Source organism: Macrotis lagotis, chromosome 8 (genome assembly GCF_037893015.1).
Source record: "Macrotis lagotis isolate mMagLag1 chromosome 8, bilby.v1.9.chrom.fasta, whole genome shotgun sequence".
Taxonomy (NCBI): Eukaryota; Metazoa; Chordata; class Mammalia; order Peramelemorphia; family Peramelidae; genus Macrotis; species Macrotis lagotis.
In genome coordinates this window covers 72,597,886-72,620,741 of record NC_133665.1, presented here as the reverse complement: position 1 = coordinate 72,620,741, position 22,856 = coordinate 72,597,886, and the positions used below count along the sequence as shown (strand labels likewise).

Sequence of the window (22,856 nt, the reverse complement as noted above, 5' to 3'; positions counted from 1 at the left end):
GGTGGTAAAATAAAGCATTTTATTTGTCCATCTAAAAACAGCTACATCTTTCCTAAACCAAACAATGCTATTCTGAATACAAGGCATAATCTGTCTACAGAAGAATAAACTCTCTCTCAGTTTTCTGATTCTGGCTGCCACTTGCTTTTTGTCTTGCAAGTCCTCCTGTGTTTCTAATATTAATGGGCCTTTGTTGCTCACTAATTCTGACAACATCTTTGGGAGGGAGGTAGGAAGCAGCTATTATCTCATTTTATAGATGAGCCATCTGAAGCCTAGAGAGGTCAAGGGTTATCCCAAGGGTCTCATAGAAAGCTAATGACAGAGTGAATAATAGAGGAATCTTTCAACCTCACTACTAATCTGCTGCTAGATGACCAGTGTGCCAGCTCACAAGAGGGTTGGCATGACTGATAATAAAAACAAGTCTCACAGACCTCAGTGATGTAAAAATATTATATAATATTAAATAATACTAAAGAAAATCAGTCATGGAGGAAGTAGTGTCATTATCTGAATAGGCAATGCATTTCCTTGTAAGACATTCCAATTTAGTTCAGTTCAACAAAAACTTTCCCTGTGTAAATCTGCATGCTGTAGTGATACAGGCATTGAAAATGAAATGACCTTTGATTGTAAAGAGTTCATGAAATTAGAGTAGGAAAAGGATTATAAGAAATACACATATAATATAATTAAAAATTTTTTTACAGTGGAAGCAAATTGAATGGCAAGAAAAATTCTAGGGTGGAGGGATCATTCCAGACTTGTATAGATTGGTTGAGGTGTCATAGAGGAGATAGCAGCTAAACAAGACCTCATAAAAGACTAATGATTTTTATAGGTTGTAGAAAGACTTGGGGAAGAGGAAGGCAGGAGCATCAATAAAAAAGGTTGAAAAATATAGTTTGGTTGGAACTTATATTTTGCTAAACCTGTGCAACTATGGGGGTGTATGAGGTAAGAAGAGTGGAGAGAAGCTAGATAATAGAGAGTTAAGGAGTACTTGAACACTGAAGTAATGGAAACATTGAATATAGAATAACTTTTATAAGTGTTTAGCAGTGAACTGCTAAGACAGTCAAAATGGGATAGTAGTTTGTGGAAGTGGAAAGTTTAAGAAAGTGTGTTTTGTTTTCCATCTTAGACTCTATTGATTATGAATTCTCCATCTTGACCCATTGGTAAACCAGTCCAACTCTACACTGACCTCTTCGCTTATGTCTCTTGTGTCCTAATTCTCTTGCTGATCTTGCCCTGCCAACCTTCAGCCTTCAGTTACTCCTCGCATTTGCTGACTTCACTTCTATTCATATACTGCTAGATAAAGTTGGAGAAAATCTCTTTACCTAAGAATTCTAGGACCTTGAGTTTGCACATTTGGAAGGAACAGAATTTCTGTTGAATCTTGTATGATGGTATTACCCAAGTATCTAGTACGTCTTCTGCAAAGAGTAGAAATTCTTTAAGGTTGAAGTATGAAGGGCATAGAAAGCAAGGAAGTTTGCAATTAAAGATTCTGAATGTAGAAGGTGCTTAATAAATGTGAAATGAGTGAGCAAATGGATAAATTATATATGTGCATATTTATACATACATATATACATATACATATAAAAAGGCAGATGAGTCCTCATTCTGTTCATGAGCATGTATGATTCAATAGGGACTTGACCTGTGATTTCATTGGCAAATAGACCTTCCAGATGAGGAAATTCCCTCCAGTTATACAGGTGGGCAATTGCTCTGCTCTTAGGGTATCTTAGCACACTGAGAGTTTAAGTGATTTGTCCAGGGTCACATAGCAAGTGTGCATTAGAGGGGAAACTTGAAATCAGGTCTTTGTGGTTCCAAGGATAGCTCTATATCCACTCTGACGTGAAACATCTTACTTGGATAAGCAGCTTAATTAAAATTTATTCATACATGCATGCACACAAATAAACTACAATCCTACAGTGGGACAATTGATAAAAATCAATTATTTTGTCAAGATCTAAAGGATTTTGTTTTATTCTCAAAATAACTGGTAAGGTATAGATTTTCAATTTTGTGACAGAAATGACAAAGCTTCATAAATGTTTTTTAAGGATTCATGGATTAAAAAGCTATGGAGTTAACATTTAGTTCATCATTCTTATTTCCATTTGGGACTTTTTGACCATTTGGAGGGAGAAAATCAGACAGATAAACATGCCTTGCCTAATGGTAAATTTTAATTTGTATCATTTAATTCTGGACTTGGAATAGCTACTTGCTTTTGTTATTCTCTCATATTTCTCCTATTCCTCTTGAATCTAAAAACAATAAGGGATTGGATAAGAATGAACTTTACTCATCTTAAAATGTCCTTTATCCTTTTATTTTTAAGATTGAATTATTGCTAGATTAGAGAATGTGTGTATGTGTGTGTGTGTGTGTGTGTGTGTATGTGTGTGTGTGTGTGTGTCTGTGTATGTCTGTGTGTGTTTGGGAAAGAGGGTTATATAGTGGCATAATGTTGAATTTTGAATTCTGAATTTCTAATCAAAATTTGGGACAGCTATCACAATCCTCAAGACACCTCTGTGTCTAGAATAGACATATTTGAAGTTTCATTGCTTAAAAAGTTTATTGACAGATGGACTGAAACTCTTCTATTGCTACTCTATATGTTCTCCATTCATTATAAAAAGTAGTTTGTTTTCCTTGGTTGTTACCATCATTTGTAGGCTAACATGTTAAAAAATGAGAGTCCTACAGAAATTAGTTTGAGTATTCCTGACAGAAGTTCTAGTGCCTAAGGGAATAAGTTGTTAATGTTCTGAAGGATAATTGGGGTCAGGAAATTATACTTCATTTGAGTCTCATAATAATAGCATGCATATCACCATGGGGAAGATCTGGTTTGACTAAAAAGTTATTTTCAAACAGTTTTCAAAATCATTTTGCCATTGTGTAAACTTTGTCTTATAAACTCATCCATGATGGAAGAGTGAATGGGAAAAAAATTTCTAGTTTTATTCTAATTTAAGGAAGTGGATTAAGATATCCAGGAGCTAATTAGAATGCTAAATTTGCTTTATCATCTGTGTGGAAACTTAAAACATTGGAGTTTTTTTTCTCTTTTAATACCAGGTGATCAATGTCAAAAAAGAGAAGAAATTGAATTCAGTGATCAGCTATAAGGAGTCATATCTTATGCTTGAATAATTGGAGTTGGGAATAAAGTAGCAAAAAATGTAAATTTTATCATTGAGAGAGGGTAGAAGATAAAATTATTTAATCCTCTGTGCATTGAAATTGTATTCTGTCCTCTATTTGTAATTCTGTGAGGTTAGATACTAGGAAAGTGAAAACTTTTCTAGTAATTACTAGGGGAAAAAGAAGAATCAAATATCAGTACATTGGTGTGTTAAAAGTCTTCAGTAATTATGAAAAATTTGCAGAGGACCCTAGTGATAATATTAAAAGAGTAGCTAAGAATGGAAAATTAATATGGCAGTCTGGGCAGCAATTGACTCATGGAAGAGTTTAGTTTTTAAATTTAGAAAAAGAAAGTTATTAGAAAGTTTGTATTTCCTGCTTGCATCCTTACTATTACTAGTTGTGCAACCCTGAATAAGTCACTTAATCTCTGACTCAGTTTTCTTATTTGTTAAATGGAGATAATAGAACGTTTTCCCCAGTATTATTTTGAAGATAAAATAATATAACATTATTGAAATGCTTTCTAGCCTTAAATGCTACCTAAAAGCTAGTTTTCCAAACATTATCATCATTATTAGTATTAAATATAATTGTGGTTTTAAAAGTTTAGAATCAGGGATTGACTAACCCTGTCCTTTTCTCTGTATGTTAAAATGTATTTACTTCAATTTGTCAGGAAGTAATTGGAATAAATTCATTCTCATTGCATAAGCATTGTAAATGGAACAAACTAGATTTATTGGAAATATCATAGGGCAGTAGTGTGGGAAAGGAACTCAGTTCCTTTAGTTATCTAGGACATGATGTTATATGAGGAAAGAGGTATTGGCTGAAAGCATTAAAAAGGTGCAGTATTAGAATTCTGATTGTAGTAGTAACCAAAATCAGAAAGGGAAGGTTATCAAAGGACCATTCCAAAGTACATCTATGTTAACCATAAGAAAGATTCTGTGAATACCTGCAGAGATTAATGTACTTCTTTCAAAAGGCACACACATCAGAGGACAATGGATATGTTGAAATAGATAAGTTGGAATCTTCTACCAGGAAGGGGTTAAAAACAAGGATTTTTTTGTTTTGTTTTATTTTTCTCTCTGGAAGTGTGATTGGAAGGAAAAAGGAATCTTTCCCTTAACCTAATCTAGTTATGAACCTTGCAAATAAGGACACTTTTTCTTGATTTTGACACTATTGTATTTTTTTCTGTATGTATTCCTTCTGTATCTTATCTCTCTGTTGAATCATCACTTGACATCTTTATTGAATAATCTTGATGGAAGTGCTCAACATTTCTACCAATGACACTTAGAATATTAACAGAGATATAACACATGTTGTAAAGTAGATAGAATGCTGGCAGAAAGATTTAAATTGAAATCCAACCTCAGACACTTGCTAGTGTGATCCTGGACAAGTCATATAATGTTTTCTACCTCAGTTTCCTCATCTACTAAATGTAACAAGAATAATAACCTCCCTAGGATTGTTGTGAGGATAAAATGATATAATTTTAATGAAACCTTTTATAAACATTAAAGCATGATATAAATGCTTGCTGTAATTGGACCAGTTCTTTTTATTATTGTTTGAATCTGAAGAATCTGTATAAATAGAAGGTAAACACCAAAGCAAAAAGTATCTCTTATACTGAGAATGCATCAGGTTGAGACATTGAAAGAACTTTGGTTCTATAGTCAGAGAACAGTGTACTGCATCTATGACCTTTGCAAAGCCATTTTCACCACTCTGAGCCTTGGTTTCTTCCTTTGTACAATGTGGGAATTCAAACTAGATGCCCTCTTAAATCCTAAACTTATGATTAAACATAGCCTGATTCCCTTTTCAACAAGTCCCAATGGTCTAAAATTGCATATTTATGAATGTTCTCTTTCCATTTGATGCTTATTTAGTATTGAACTAAAGTTCTCAGTGTTATCATATTTTTTTTTTCCATTTGAATGGGCCACTTTATTTAATTTAGAGCTGACTTTTGGAAAGATTTGTATTGGAGAAACATATGCATCTAATTTTCCTTTTAAAAATTGCAAATTCTATAAGAAGCTTTCTCAATCTGTCTCAATTCTAGTGCCTTCTGCTAATTATTTCCTATTTATCCTGCAATAACTTGTTGAAATTTGTTTGCATGGGGCGGCTAGGTGGCATAATGTATAAAGCACCAGCCCTGGAGTCAGGAGTACCTGGGTTCAAATCCAGTCTCAGACACTTAATAATTACCTAGCCATGTGGCCTTGGGCAAGCCACTTAACCCCATTGCCTTGCAAAAAAACTAAAAAAAATATTGTTTGCATGTTGCCTACATCATTGGAATGTGAACTCCTTGAAGGCAGGGACTATCTTTTATGTCTTTTTGTATCCTCAACATTTAACACATAGTAGGAACTGAATAAATGTTCATTGTTGATTGATCTAGAAGCTCCAAAGAGCCTTGACTTTAAAATCTTAGAGTGTCTGATTTTATATTTTGCTTGTGGATTTTATGCAAGCACATTGAAATGACAATATTTGATAGTCTTTCCCAAAATTATGGAATAGGTTTTTCAGAAGAGCAACTCTGATCAAATTTTCTCCCATCATTGCAATTATGACATGTCTTAGTATAAGGAACACATAGTATGTTTAGTGGTTCAGGAATTTTTGTACTTTATTATCAAATCGTTTTATAATCCAGCTGGAAAATAACCACTGCAATTCTTCTTTTCTTCATTCTGTATGCATATTGCCCTAAGCTATATTGTAATAAAGTGCAGTCAAGCACAAATAGTTCCAATGGATTGCTGTTTTGTGTACAATCTGAATAGCCACCATTGATGAGTAGTCATGCTTCAGTCTGATTAGTCAACAACTCTACTGTCTAAAGTTGAAAGTGCATAAAAAACTCACTTTAAAAATGAACTTTGTGGTAATATACAGGATAAACATGCCTTCAGGTGTCACAGACATGTGTTGCATGTTGTAAATACAGTTACTTCCTAGAATTCTAAAATTTATTTCTGGTTAATAATCAGTAACAATTAACTCTTTGACTTGGGCATGTGTTAGTACTTGAGGCCTGGTTATTGAGTTCTACTGGGCAACAAACTTTGCAAATTTATACTTGTATATTTTCTTTCAGTCTATAATGATGGTTTCAGAGAATTTTTATCTGGTGTACTCTTTTTGTTGTAAAAAAAAATAATAGCAACACTACCCTCAAGGTCTATTCTAATGTGAAGACAACATGTAAATCATTAGATATATGAGAAATATATACAGAATTGATTGAAGATAACTTTAGAAGGGAAGGTTTCAGCAGTAAAGACAATGGGAGAAGACTGTTCTAGAAAGTGGCATTTGAGCTGAGTCATGAAGAAAATCAGAGATATTAGGGTGTGAGGACTATATCATAATTAGGCTATTTGGATGACATACTTAAGTAGGAATATTTGGCAAACTGTAGTACATCTAAATAACAGAGAGCAAGATGGTGAAGGAATTTTAAATTCAGATATCAAATGTAAAGGATATTTAATCTGGGAAAAAAAGAAACATAGTGAAGAAATTATAATCATCTTACAAAATACAACTCCAGAGGACAAAATTTGAACCTTTAGAGAATAACTCCAAGGATGGAGTAAAACTTTGGAACTTTCCTTGGTCTTTGAAGAAAGACAATAGCTTTAGTCCAAGTCATCATTTTGGCTAAGACATGGACTGCAGAGAGAACAGTAATATCTAATAATGTCTACAAACCCTGCACATTAGGCTGAGACCAGATGGTAAATAGGTTAATGCCAACCCTTAGTGATTCTGAAAGCCACAAGGGTCTATTGAACAGGAGAATGGCACAAACAGATCTGTGCTTTTAGGAATAACTTTTTGACAGATGTTTGGAAGATAACAGTCCTTCTAATCAGGAAGCCATTATCATAGTTTAAATGCAAGGGGGAATGGAGACCTCAAAGTGATGAGGAGACAGATTTGAGAGATGTGATGGTAGAGTCAAGAAAATAAGATTTGACAAGTGTCTGAAGAGTTAAAAGTTAAGAGTAAATCTGAGGTTGAAACTAGAATGACTGGAAGACTGATGGTTCTCTTGTCAGAAACAGAAAAATTCTGAAGGTGGCTAGAGCTAGGTAGGCAGGTGGGGAGAAGAGGCATGAAATTCAAGCAGTTTTGGAGTCATAAGGTAGGGACTGAGAACTAATAGATAGTTAGGATTTATAGTTCAGAACAATCATTCCTGTGAAGTCCCAAAAGCAATTTGAACTACCATGGCCTTTGAGCCAGAAAAGTTTACACAGAAATACTTAAAGCCAACAAGACAACAGATAGAGAAAGGCTAAGGACTAGAAGAAATAAACAGCAACTTCCCAGAAATTAGTGAATTGTGCTCAAAAGAATCATCAACTCAGGGACAACAGGGAGAGGAGAAAATGAAGGAACGGTAGAGGAATGTTAGAGAATAGAAGGACTGAGTTGGATCTGGAGTCATTTCAAAATAAGTGACTTAAGTTGAAGTTCCTAGTTGGACTCACTTTTTCAAAAACTAAGGGATTTTGACAAAGTTTTACTCTTTCCCCAAATTCCCCTCTCTGGTTGCTGTCCTGTAGTATATTCTGTTTTTTAAAAACCTCTGTTGCTTGTATCCTGATTTTGATCCAAATATAATGTAGCCAGGGTTAAGCTGTAAATAAAATAACAGTTAAATTAAGGTGGTGATCCAGTGAGCGTCAGAAAGTTTCCTAACTTTTCAATTAAGATTGTAATAAATACTTTTTTGTCTTATCAGTGTAGCATAAGACAACAGAAAAAGTAAACTTAAGGCTAAAAATTAACAAATACCTATAACAGAGTGTGGTTGCTTCAGATATGTGAAAAAGAAAGGGGGCAGGGTGAAAGCAATTGGGACCTGGGTATGAGGTAGTAGTAAGTCTTAAATACTAGAACCATCACCTGGTGATATACTTGGTAGGTTTCATACCCATAGGTTAGATATTGGTGAAGAAGGACTGAATCTCAAGAGAAATACTGGGTCTTTAATCAGTCAATGAAACAGTGGACTTTTATTGTATGTCCACTATGTATCAACTACACATTGGAAATACAAAAAAAGAGATAAAAGACAGCCCCTTTCCTCAAAAAGCCTGCATTTTCTCTAGAATTTATTTGCATCAAGATGATAGCAGTACCCATGGGTACTAATGAAATCATCAAAAGAGTACAGAGAATGAAGAAAAAAGGACTATTAGAATTGTCTACACAAAATTTTGGCATCTAGGAGTTGGAAATATAGTGAACCAAAGAGAGATAGTGACTGAGTGGATGGGGTCAAAAGGACAAATAAAAGTAGAGTAATCATGAAAGGGCACATAAAAGTAGAGAAATTAGCTTTAGCAGATGATATTTGTAACTCCCTCAGCTTCTTTTAGATCAGCAATTTTTTGATAATACTTAAAAATAGCATCCAGTTTTAACAAAGATTACTGCTTGAATAACTGGAAGATATGCCTTGAGCCAAATAACTCTCACTCTGGGGCTCAGTTTCCTTGCCTGAAAAATAAAGAATCAACAACAACAAAAAAATGGCAAGGTCACCACCTACTCTATATTCCATTATTCTATTAAATGAGGTAAAGGAAACAGTCATGATATGTATTTAATTAAAAGAACAGAGAAAACATAGCATTGTTTTTCAAAAAAAAAGTTTGTAAATTTGTCATCATAGTATTTAATGAGTAAAGGAATATTAGTTACTCTCTAATTTAAACCTCACTTGATGACCCTGATAATAATAGCTAACCCTCATTTTGCACTTTAAAGTTTGCAAAGAGTTTTATAATTATTATCTCATTTTATATTCACAACAACCCTAGGAGGTAAATGATATTATTATTCTTATTTAAGAATGAGGAAATTGAGACAAAGGTTAAATGACTTGTCAAACATCACACAGCTAATAAGTGTCTAAAGCTATATCAGGTTTAATGATATATTTAGAGCTCTACCTGAGAAAATTTAAGCTGAAGTGATTTGTCCAAGGTCATAATGGGAGTAAATAATAAAGCATGGATTCAAAGCCTTGCCCTGTTACCTCCCTATTTAATGTATCAATCAATCTCCCTTATTTGTTTATCGTTTTGGAGAGAGACTTACTTCTGCAGTGTTCCTCACTTTCTCAAGTATCTTTCATGAGAATAAGAAAAAGTAGTCTTCCCCAGATACTGAAAAGGTAAATACCATTATTATAATGCCAGTTTAATTTCATTAGCAAATAATACTATGTAAAAACCTAGTCACAGAAAACTATAGGCTTAATCTTGCTTTTGGTATATGAATGCAATGAAGTCTTCTTAAAGAGTTTATCCATGATTACATTATTTTTTGGTGGTTGGTTGTAGGTTGTCTTCTGGGAAGATTTCAACACATAAAATGTTATCAAGAAATTAGAGATTAAAAAATAAGACTTTCTTCCCCCCACCCCCAGATACATAGTTCTTTATTGAAGAAGATAAGGTTAAAGAAGCTAGGATCATTTTCCCCTCTCTTAATTTTTCAGAGCATTCTTGATTTTTACCTCCCAAAAAAGGAAAGGAAAAAAAAAGGAATCATAAATATCAATTATATGGTTTTGCCATTTCTGAAAGCAACTAACATTTATGTGCTCTTGAAATATTGTTATTTGAGATTCTATAGCTGTAGAGGTACTTTTGATATTAATTTAGAAAGTGAGTTATAATGTATAAAATTTAGACTAATAATTATTGGCTTGACTCTAAGTATTGTCATTAAAGACATAAAGAGGCCTTGAGCATATTCATTAGGCATCTTCTATTATTAGAAAGAACAGTTCTTGCTCACTAATCAGTCAGATGATTTTTTTAATACTTTGCATTTTCTTGAGGCTAGTATAACATGCTCAAATATGATACTTATTTTGAATATTTTTATGTACTTCAGTATCTCAAAGATCTGCAGTTTCAGCAATCATTTAACAAAAATATCTACTTCTATTTGCATTAGTAGATTAAGGTATGAGTTTTCTATGACCAAAAAACAATCATCATGGAGTAATGATGAAACATTTTTACCTCTTGTCTCATAATCCTCCCTCTAGCTTTTCCCAGTCATATCACAATTTAAGAACTTTAATTTGCTTTCCATGAAAAGTGAAGAAACAAGTGTGTGTTCTTATGAGGTGTTCTCTGTACTCTCTTCCCCTTTAGAACAAGTTGATTTTTAGAATTTTAGATTTCAGAATGAAAAATGTTTCTGTCTTGAGAAGTAGTTCATTTTTTTTTGCATGTGTGATCCTTGGACCTGCTCAAATTCCTATCCCTAGATAGGATTGGACTAAGCTCAAATTCCTATCCCTAGAAATAGGTTAGTAATCACTTATGAATGAGTCTTCTTGCTTCATACTTATTTTCATATACACCACTACTCTTGCCTAATTTATACATAAGGATGAAGTCAGCTTATATGAATTATTTCTCCAAGGCATGTTTTAGTAGTTTGTCTCATCTATGGGGGAGTCATTTCAAGGCTGCCAGAAATTTTTATTCTTAATGTCCTCATTTAAGAACTTTGGCTTCTTCACCTACATTTTTGTTTGGAATTTTTCCATTTGAAAACTGTTAACTCATTGAATCTTGAAGAACTTTTTGAGAAAGATAGCAAAAATTGAAGGGAAACATTTCTGGGATGGAGAGCGTATTCAAAGTGCATGGCAGTGGCTAACTGAATTTGTTACCTATTGAGTGCTAATTCCTATGATTTTATTATGGTTAAATTGAAAGAACTGTAAAATATAGTATTATTATTAATATTACAGCACAATCTGTTATACAAATGTTAGTCTTTTTTATGAATGACTCTCTAGGGAGATGTTCTCATTTAGAAAAAATTCAAATGTTCTATAGATTGCATATATGAAACTTTCTTTTTGATTCTCAGAAATAATGATGTGGAGTTGGACACAATCTCTAATGTTAACATTTGTAGAGTTTTTGTAGAGTTTTAACCAATTAGTGTTGAGAGAAGCAAGGGATGATTTTATATGAACCCCAGTGAGCAGGATTATGTATATATCTATTAAATAAGGAGGCAGAAAAAAAGAAAATAATGTTACCACTTAACATTTAAGACTGTGCCAAAGTGAAATAACTTGCCAGCATGGGGAGGGAGAAGGGGTTCTTGGACACTGGAAGGTCTTCAAGAAAAGGCTAGATGACCATTTGTTCTGTACTACAGGCTTCTGGTTCATTTATTGATGAGACTAAACGGTCTTTGAGGTCCCTTCCAAATCAAAGACCCTATTATTCTGTAACCATTAGAATTTTAGTGGTTTTTCTCCATACCCTCTAACATCCCTCCTTTTAGGCCTATCTAGATGAATTTGAGTAAACACTAAATCAATAATCAATCAATACTAAGTGTCTGCTATGTATCAGAAGTTGTGCCAAGATCTAGGTATACGAAAAGTAGCAAAAGATTGTTTCTACCCTCAAGGAACTTGTAATCAATTGGGCATGTGAGTTTGGAATGATTTGAAATAGTTCTTATTCTACTTCTCTGGAGAGTTGGTCTTGATTTAATCATAAAAGTCCATGTAAGTAAGGACAGAGGCAGACTTTGTGGTAAGTTCAATAATACTTTTCTGACATCATAGTTTAAAATAAAATAGGAGAAATTAAACCACAAATCCAGTTTTGCCTCAATTTTCTTTTATTTTCCCAAACTGAAGAAATTTTCCCAAAATCTTAATACAGATACCTGAACAGTGCCTCTTTATGAACAAACACATGCGTACTTCACTCACATTCAACACATGCACACAGAGCAGAAAATGGTGACATTATTGATGCTGAAAGGAAGGGAATAGGATAGATTCTGCTTATGTGAACACTTAAAACCGTGATAGCAGCTTTCTGACAAGGGTACTCTTGGCTCCATTTTAATCTGCAATCACATAGATTGCTTGACCTTCCACTATTTCTACTTCTCTTACACACAAATTTAAAGACTGACTAATTGTAAAGTTACACAGCATTTTCTGAGGTCTTCTCCTGTCATGATTCTTGATGTTGTGAGAATTAAGTAGCCCAAGCATTTCTCTTCTTCTTAGCTGCTTGTTCTATTTTAAGAGTATAATCTCTTATTGAAAGACAGAGAATGCAGAGTGGTCCAGTTGGCCTTGCTTTTTGTGAATGATTATTGATCATAGATAGTCAATGCTTTGTTGTCAGTAGGAGCAAGATTCTTTTCCAACTCTGTAAACCACTTGTTTATTTTTCTTTTCACTGGATTTACTTACTCTTCATCTATGCCATGATGGAAGATTATAAAATGAATTAACCTTGTAAGCTGTTGCTTGGAGGAGTGAGGTGATTGTAGAACACAGGGCACTAGACCCAGAGTAAGGAAAAGCTGGGTTCAAATATGGCCTCAGTAACTATGGGCAAGTCACTTAACCTTGCCTCGGTTTCCTCATCTGTAGAATGAACTGGAGAAGGAAATAGCAAATCACTCACATATATTTACCAAGAAAACCCCAAATGAGGTCATGAAGTATCTAATGTGACTGAAACGGCTAAATAACAAAAGCTACTGCTTGGAATATCTTTTTTTTTTAATTCATTTTCTTTTTTCTGTCCTATAATCTACATTCCACAATCCAGATGTGCTTGATAGCTCTTCATCTTTGGAACTGTGGTGAATTTGTGTACCAACTAGTAGCTGATTGGGTTTGGCTCTAATGAATGTCTAAATTAAACACCAGAGCATTTTGTATTTATGTAGGCTCCCTTTTTTTCTTTTACCTCCCTATTCTTCTTCTATTTCATTTTTAACCATGAACGACCCAGACTGTAATTTAAATATTCATGCTAGAGTTGCTCCATATTTCTAGAATGGTTCCTTTTACAAGTTACCTGTAAGTAGTCTAAAGGTAACACTTCTTTTTGCCTATAAGGCAGACTTATTTGAAACTATTTCTATCTTCCTAAGCTTTTCCTTTTTTCTAGTACAAGAAACACCCAAATCACCTCTTCCCTGAAAGTGCATTTCATACATCTCCATCTTTGTGATAGCACTAGAGTCATTATGTAGCAGTTGGCTCTGATACGCTTGCACAGACACAAATTGAGTCCGACAGGACTGATGTCTCCCGGTCTTTGCTGTCATTTGAAATGCTGGCATGAGGATGGTAGCAATGAAAGGCAGGGAGGAGAAGGGAAAAGAGCTGATGGCTGCACACATTGCCTATGAAGATTTTTTAAGATTTTTTATCTTTTGATAGAGCTGTGAATGACTCCAGTTAGTTTTATAGTAGAGATTGATAAAAATAGTCAATTCAGAGTAACTGGCCAGCTAATGTTTCCTAATAGGTCGTGAACCTTATACTAGAGTTTAAAACTTGCTTCTTCTTGCCACCCCAAAAGCTATAAAAACTATCTGGTGGAATGATGATTAAAAAAATGACTTTTACTTTCTTTCTATTCTATTTTTTCTTCATATGAGCTATTCATGCACAGTAATGACATTGATATCTTTCCCTCCTTTTTGTTAGGTTTGATACATTCAAACATAATGTTTGTCTTACAGTATTTTTAAAAGCCAAAGCTGTTTCAGCGATTTGACCAACTTTGGGATATTTCTAAGTTTCTTGTTGCAAATTACTTTTCTGTGATATTTGTTTCAATATGACCAGATTATAGATATCAAAGTTTTGTTTTCAAACATTCTCGTTAAACACGGTCATTCTTAAATTTTTTCTGGAATGAGAAAATTGTAAAAAGTCAAATCAAATGTAAAAATAAAGTCATTCTGGGACTACTGAGCACAGGAATTGATTCTCATATCCCTAGTACTCTAGTAATGGTTTCTGTTCTCACTCAAGTTCAGGTTTTCATTGCCCTTAGTATTGGTTTCCCTGCCTATAATCTTTGACCTCTTTATTCTATCCTTAGATAACCATGAGATCAATCATTTTCTACATCACAGTTCTGATTCTGTTGTACTCTACCCTTCAAATTTGGATGACATGGCCAGTTGAATACCAGGCTACTTAGCCTGTCACTTTAGGTACCTCATGATATATATCGCTAGTCTGTCTTGCATTAGAACCACCATTTATTGTTTAATCATTTTGCATTATTTTTGCTACCTGAGATTTTTCTTGGACAGAGACAGAAGGAGGGGCTCATTTTACAGATGAAGAATTGAGGGAAACAGGACAAAATGACTTGCAGGATAACACAGCATTAAGTGTCTAAGATTAGATTTAAATTAATGAAAATAAGTCTTCTTGTTTCTAAGCTAGTTGCACTATCCAGCTCTTCCTGCCATGTAAGAGACTTTTTTTTCTATTTCATAGCTTAGAAGCTTTCCATCATCCCCAAGGCTGCCATTCTTACAAGGAAAAGTAAACTGGGGAAGTGAAAGTAGCATTGGTTTGGAGCCAGAGGATTCAGATTCTAATTCTGACTCTCTCTCTCGCTCTCTCTCTCTCTCTCTCTCTCTCTCTCTCTCTCTCTCTCTCTCCCTTTCTCACTCTCACTACTTATGTGATCTGAGATAAGTAACTCCACCTTCAAGAACTCAGTTACCTCATCTATAAAATGAGATTAGATTAGATGGTTTACCTCCCTCCTACTTTTACATTATACAGCATTTATCTATACTTTATCTATTGACACTTAGTACATACTGTTTGATTTATTTTTTTATTTCTATACCATTCACCCATTAAACTATGCTTTCCTTGAACACAAGAACAATATCTTAGGATCATAGTTCTAGGCCTGGAAGGGACCTCAGAGCCTTGCTAGTCCAATTCCTTCATTTTACAGAAGAAATCTCCCTGGTGTCCAGGGAGCTTGACTTTCCCAGTGTTACCAGTGGCAGTAAAGTGTTTAGGATAGAATTTGAATCAAGGTCCTCTGATAATGAACTATTACTGAACCAATTCATCTTTCTTTCTTCTCTGCCAGCTAGCACAGTCCCTTGTACACTTTTTCATCAAATGAAAGAATAGATGAATGAATGATAATAATTTTTATAAGGAAAATAAAAAACAAAGATTTTTACCTTCTAGTCTTAAAAATATGAAGATCTTTTTAAATCATAAATAATCCTAAACTCTTCATTGTAGCATTAAGATGTCACTGGATTTTAGATGACTCCAAAATAAACTTAAGCTCAAAAGGTAGAAACATTTCAGAGCATCCAACCCAGGATTTGTTTGCCTACTGTCTGTAGATCAATCTATTTAAATTCAGATAACTTATATTAAAGGGTTGGCCAGTAGGTGAATGACTTTTTGTGGCTTCATTGGTTCATTGAAACAAAGGGTAGAGAGTTTGTCTTCTATATCAGTAGAAGGAGTAGCCACCTGAAGAAGTTAATTCAGAAAGGTCATGCTAACAATTATTTTGACTTCTAGAAGACAAACTAGACTTAAATGTTGATATATCTGCAGGGAGAGAGCCAAATGTACCATTTAAAAAAAATCACCCTTCTACCATTTAGCCTGAGAAGTTGAATTAGCCCTGTCATTTCACCTAGTGCCAAGAAAGCTGCTTCCATTATACTGTCAATAATAGACTTTTATTCTGCACTGTGAAACTTCTTTCAAATCCCTCTTATAGCATTGGTGTGTTTCATTCTACTGATATATTCAAGTAATGTTTCATTAAAAGTGACAGTTCATTCTCATGGTTTATTGCCCCAAAGGTGGCATTGAACAGGGGAGAATGAAATCTAAGGAGGTTGACTTCAGGTTGGCCTGAAAATGGGACAAGTTGATCTTTGGCGCTGACATTTAGCTGCTCATGAATAATGTGGACCTAAGGATTTCCTTCCAAATGGGGATGGATTGTGGTTACGATTTATCATGTTTTCACAATGCTTTGTGTATCTTGTAGTGATTGTGATGAAAAAAGTTTTTTTAAAAAAGAGAAATCTAAGCCTTTCTTTTTTTTCTCTCTTTTTTCTCTGTCTTTTTGGTTTCTGTTCCTTTGCAGACTCTGAAAGCCCATCAGCTGAAATTTCAGACCAGACAGACTCGCAGTGGCTTCTGGGCCCGTGAGAACGAGGCTGCCAAGGCTTGCTGGTGCCAAGCTGCAGAATGATTCACGTAGCCAGGCCAGTGGTGGTACTCCTGTACTTCGTCCTCTATGCCGAGGCCGAGAGTAAGTTCCATTCTTCAGTTCTATATGGGAGTTGTGACCATAATGAGTGGTTTTGTTTTCATTTGGCACTAGGAGCCAGGTCTCTGAATAAGTTTCCTTTGGAGTAAATTTTGAGACACTGTGGGATCCTCCTTGGCTCTCAGCCAGTATTTGAAAGGGATTATTTACATGACTTCCTTGCCATTTCCCCCCTCTTAATACCCCCTTTCTTATGCATTGAATTGATCCTACTGTGTTTTATTTACTTCTTACCAGACTGTGGATAAAGACAATATGAGGAGAATGATATCTCCCAAAGGGAGGTTAACCATTCAGTGAGTCTAAGTAGCAACCCATCATTCAGGCCCATTAGAAACTTCTTTGTGTTTTTTTTTTATTATTTCTAAGTTTGGAAAAATGCACAATATCATGTTGAGTCCAATTAAACTTCCAAGCCCCTAGTAACTGTCACAGCAGCTGTTCTAATGTATTATTTCCGACAGCTGTCGTGGAGTACAGTGTCCAAACAGATCAAGCGGAACTGACAACTTTGTGGCTCAGTAAAATCTGTGTATGTGTGTCTGTGTGTGTGTGTGTGTGTGTGTGTGTGTGTGTGTGTGTGTGTAAAAGAAAAAATGGTTTGTGTGTTCATAGAAATTGTTAGCATATAGACATTGAGACTCTGATTACTGCACTCATTTTATGAAACTATAGGGTTTTGGTCAATTAGCTTGCCAATTAATGAGAAGATAATATCTTCTTTTTAATTAGGAAATCATTAAGTCTACCTTGTTTACACGTGTTTCTTTTCCCAGCTGTCCTGTGGCCTTTTGTAAAAGATAGCACAGAAACGAGCAAATTTCACTTGCTTGTACTTGTTGACAGGGCTGGTTTCTAGCCTAGTGGTTCCATTCCCATGATTGCCGGCCTTTCTCTTTGGGAGTCCCTTGTTGCTGTTAAGAGGAAAAACATCTGTAGTCATTAATTTCCCTACCCCTGCCCCCAAATGAGTATTTCAGTGAGATTAAGTCAGATCACGTTAAGGATGTCTCCTACTCAAGGGCTTTGTGTCATCTTGGTTCTCATATATTAACCACTTTCTGACAAAGCTCTCCTCCCCCCATTTCCTTGTTTAAATAAAGATCTCTATTTTTTTCCACACAATACTTTGGGGGGAGAGGGGTGAATGAGATAGTGCATATATAGAACATATATGTTTTTAGCACATCAAGGGTTAATAATGTGTGGGCTCTTCTCCAGGCTGTTAATGACCAGCTGGGAGAGTTGTGTCTAAGGTGAAGCCAAGGACGGTTTAACACTTTAGCCAGCAAATAATTAACTGGGAAAAGACCCAAACATAGGGTATTCTTGTTCTTTCAAAACATGGTTTATGTCTTAGTTGCTTTTAAATTTGAAATCTAAATTTAGTTAATGAAAAAATAACCTTTTGGAATAGAACATATTATTTCCCCTTTGTAAAAACTAGTCTTTACTTTGAGCTGAATAAAAAATAAAGTGGTTTTATAGTTTATATTTCCAGGGTCAGAAAACATTTAGATTTTTACTTTAAAATAGATTTTTGGTTCATTAGGTCTTAATCCAGTGCATGTAATTTTCAATATTGATGTAGTTCTTTTTTAAGTCTGTGAGAATACAGACAGGCAGGCAGACAGGTGCAGATACTTTCCTATATATAAGCACTCATCCAGCTTTCTGACTCTTTGGATGAAAGAGTAAACTGACTAACCTTGATATACCTCCTTTCAAGACAATGGTTAAAACTTTGAAAGCAGTTCTCTCCCTAAAGAGCAGCTTATCTTTATCATTCCTCTTCATTTACAGTTTCGTACAACAGTTCCAAAGAAATCACAAAATATCTTACTAGCAAAATATCTTATTAGTTATGCCAAGGTAATGTTGTTTTAATTTTAAGAATTTATGTGATTTTTACATTTGACTACAGCTAGAATACAAATTTACTTCTCTCTTAGCCCATCATTGCAGTTATGTTAATGAATTTAGGGCTGAGAAGATGAAATAAGAATTGTTCCTTCATATATGTGTGTATATGTTTATATGCACATATATACACTAATATATTATTACTTGTATATCTCATATATATATATATACATTTCCTAATATATATATATATCCTAGCATGTGTATACATACACATATATGGATATATATATATATTATACAAACATAATATGTAATCCTATTAATAAAATCACTATAATATCTTTTTATGTAATTCCCCATTGAACTAGAAAGAATAGTCAATATATTGCTATACTATGAATGGTTTATTACCTTTATTATATTGACCTAGAACTGTAGAATTAGCACCTACATTATGAATTCACTTTGTTATATCAGACATTTGCAATATGTGCCTTATGTATGTGCAAGGTCCCTTCTACTTCTAAAATTTCAAAATTCTATGATTTGGTTCATGACATACAGATGATATAGCAATCCATTATTCTGTATTAGGGTTCACCAACCTTCTTGTTTTATATAATCTATCAACAAGCAAAAAAAGCATGGTACAAGGAAAAGAGCACTTGATTTTAGTCAGAGTATCTGAATTTGAATTCTGACTCTCTTCCTAGGGACAGATCTTAGACAAATCACTTTACCTCTATAAGCTTCAGGTTCTTTATCTGTAAAATGAGAGGGTTACACTAACTAGATGTCTCTAAGGTATCTTCCATCTCTAAAGCCATGACTTTTTGATATTCTCAGGGGTATGTGACTAATCAATGAATGATGGAAAGCAAAGGGAGCCAGGGCATACATTTCTGCCCATATGAATGGGATCAATGAAAATTTTGCAAAGAAAATAAATTTAGAATTTAGACTAATCATCTCCAACATATTTTGATCCTTTCTCATCATCATCAAATTACTTAGGTCACAGAAGGGCAAAAAAAGAGTAAGGGTTGGAAAACATTTTCTTTTTTGTAATGGCTATGCCATTTAAAATTTTATTTTCAGGCATGGACCAATTCACCTAAGGAACGTTCATATCTTGTTAAAATGCCTTTCCCAAATTATTATTTGAGCTCACGGGTATGTTTTCAAAACACTTAATTATTCTTAAATAGGTAATTTGCTGTGCTTAATATAGCAATTTAGTAAGATTCCCTTTAGCAATATTCATACCTGAAAGAAAAAATGTATTGGTTACTCTAACCAATAGGAATATGTTTATTTTGAGCTTCCTTTTTTAGAAGACTATTAGTGGGATTTTTTTAAGCAAGGCTTATTAATACCCAATTCCTTTGAGTTTACTTGCCTACAAGGTAAAAGCAATATGCAAGACCCCATGCTTTTAAGTCCTCAAATTAGCAACATTCTACTGTCTATAATGACAAAAATGTTTTAGCTTTTTCTAGGTTCCTCTCACCCAGCTTTTGATTTCTGGTCACATTTTGAATTAATTGGTCCCTAGCAGAGGAGTAACTGCTCTGTAACTTTTAAGAATTCAAAGCAAAAACAAATATGTATGTCACACATAATTCTGTACAGTGCAGTAAAAAATGCTATCTTTTGTTTTCTTTTTTCTTCTTTTCTTTTCACCGAGAAGGTAATACTTTTTTTAAATCTTTGACTTATTTATGTGGTAAGGCATTAAAGGGAAGGAAGCATACCCAAGTGTTTACAAGGTGTTCTTGGAAGCCAGTTATTACATTCCTGGTGGTGTGAGAACACTTAGGATTCCTCTGCCATATGATTGCCTTTTTTCTCCTCCCTCCAGGTCACCAGCTGTTTGCTCTACTCTCCTTCCACCTAGCTACTATTTATAGGGCCATTTTTGACCACTTAAATTTTGGGTTGTTTCTGAGGTTTACCTCTTCCTTCCAGTGTTTAAATGGTCAGGGCACCATCAAAGTGACAAGCACCAACAAATGCATGTCATTGATTAGCAAGTTCACTTCCCAACAACCTCTAAACTTAATCTGAGGTTTAGAAACAAGTTTTTTTGATAACTGCATTTCAGTTTGTCTATTTTTTCTCATGATTCTAGGGATTTTTAATACATCAGAAAATAATATTCTTAGAGGAGGACCCTATATCATACTAGTCTGCCAAAATGGCATTCTCTATTTCTCTCTCTCTCTCTCTCTCTCTCTCTCTCTCTCTCTCTCTCTCTCTCTCTCTCTCTCTCTCTCTCTCTCTCTCTCACACACACACACACACACACACACATACACACACAAAGTTAAACACTGAACTATTACATATTTTTCTCTTTTCTCCCTCCTCTTTGTCTTCCTTCTATGGCCTACATATCAAGAAAATCTCAAGGGAAACATTTCTCCAAAACATGTTGACAACATGTTTCTTAATTTATATTGGTTCTAGCAGCAAATTGGAAGCCTCAAAGAAGGAGATATCTATTGACATGTACTGTGCCATTAACTTGACTGCATCTGATCATTTTAGAGAAATAAATCTGTTAAAAATATACATTGCTATCTAGATATGCAGTTCACTTTCCAAAAAGAAACATTAATCAGGATGCCCTTGACTCTTCATGCAATCCCTTTAGTGATTTCAAATAGCATAAACTTAATGGGCCCATTCCCTTTTGGTAAATCTGTACCACTAAAATTTGACCTTAAGTAATTTGGCCCAAAATTGTAATCATACTGGATAGGAAACACCCAAATATTTAGTTTTAATACTGATAACTTACTTTTCATCATTTATAATTTATTCTCCAAATTATATTTTTTGCCTCTATTTTAAATACTCTAGCCATTAAATTATCCCAGTTTGACTTGAGTTTTTTTTATCTCTTAACATTAATTACTAAAGAGAAATTAGTAATTAGTTTACAGATATGGGTGGAGTTTCAATATCCTCTGACAAAAGTTATTTTTTCTTTAGCTTTATTCTTAAAGAAAAGTTTTCAGATACAATTTGCAGTTTGAGTAGAACATTTTATAGCTATTTTTACAAAAATTGTCATACTGTATTATGACAGTAATGTTTTATTACCATTGTTAAATCTGACATTGAAACACACTAAGTACTCATGACTTCAGTTGTGGCAAAAACACCACAGCACATACATACAAAAACACCTTTCTCTCAGACAGAAGATGAACAAACCTTTTAACTATATCCATTCTGAGTATAGTTGTGTATCTTTGTGAAATTAAAGGTTAGGAGGGAAGGTCAGAAGTCAGGAGCAAAGAAGACCCTTAACTCCTGAGGCTAAAAAAAGGTTTCTAGCAAACATTTAAATCCAGGCTGCTTCTGATTTCTATAGTTTATTATGGCTTTAAAAGTTAATTTGAATTGCATATTTTGACCAAGGTGATTTAAAAAAATTTCTAGATTAGATACAATCGGTAAAGTAAATGAGATGAATTTCTAGACATATGAAACATGCATTTTTCTCTTTGTTAGAATTCACTTGGGTATTATTAATCTATCTGACTACACAGGATTATTATTCCTCATAATATGTATCTAAAATTTACCTTGGAAAGTTTTAGAATAAATTCATTATTTACTTAGTGGAAAGAATTTCCCTTTTGTGGCATTGTTAGTATTGTGTATGTAACATATATAAGAGTCATTCTATATAGTTAAATAAAAGAATCTTCTTTTAAACCTTAAAATCTTAGTCACTGTTGTCAGAATCTTAAGCATTAGCCTACAACTCCTATCATTATTTATAGAGATGATCAAATTATTTTTGGAAGTCAATGTTAATATATCTAAAACTTTACCTAAATCTCCCTTTCCCAAGTCAATTTCAATAGTGCATGAGAGATTCAGTTAAATTAATATAGTGGTTAGAATTTGGCTTAAGAGTCAGGAAAACTGGGCTTCAAATCCCACTTGTAAAATTATTAGCTCTGTAATTAGGTGCCTCTTAGCAAATCATTTAATCTCTATAATCCTACTTCTTCCTCTATTTAAAAAAATCATATGTGTAGCATAGGTGATTTGAGAATGAAATGGGATGATGGATGTAAAGCCTTTTGTAAACAGCATTCTATAATGGCAGCTTCCATGATTATTATGAATTAGAATTCTCTGTTTTTGATGGAGTAATATTTCAAAACAGTGATATAAACAGAAGATGGAGTTTAGAGAAGATGATTACTGAACTGATACAAACCTTAATGGACAATCTAGTTCAGCCTTTTACATCTAGGCAGGATAAGAATATTTCCTGAATTATACTTGTCTTCTCCAATTTAAATGTATAGATTGAAGATCTCATATAAATTCTCTTATTAAGCCAGCCCTATTGTTTTAATAACCTGTTGAAGTATCTGATGTTTAATCTAAGTCATTCTTGACTTATTTATTCCTTTCTTGAGCCAACTAAAAAAGATGAGCAAGACAAATGATGACTAAAAAAAACATCATAGCTGCCTTTTCTATAAGGTAAATAACCACAGTAAAAATTCTTCCTCCTTTTCTTAATATAATGTATTTATTGTGCTTTCAAAACATTCTTATCAT

At 34.0% G+C, this 22,856-nt stretch overlaps 1 protein-coding gene across 4 annotated transcripts in view; it reads left to right on the top strand.

Annotated features, from left to right (window-relative positions):
* PTPRD (protein tyrosine phosphatase receptor type D) overlaps window positions 1-22,856 on the top strand; it is a 604,004-nt gene that overhangs the window by 121,689 nt on the left and 459,459 nt on the right. For all 4 annotated transcript variants that reach the window (XM_074197507.1, XM_074197506.1, XM_074197505.1 and 1 more), the window contains exon 2: window positions 16,212-16,379. In XM_074197507.1, the coding sequence (XP_074053608.1) occupies window positions 16,316-16,379 (64 nt within the window). In that variant the 5' untranslated portion in view covers window positions 16,212-16,315. The remainder of the gene's footprint in view (window positions 1-16,211; window positions 16,380-22,856) is intronic.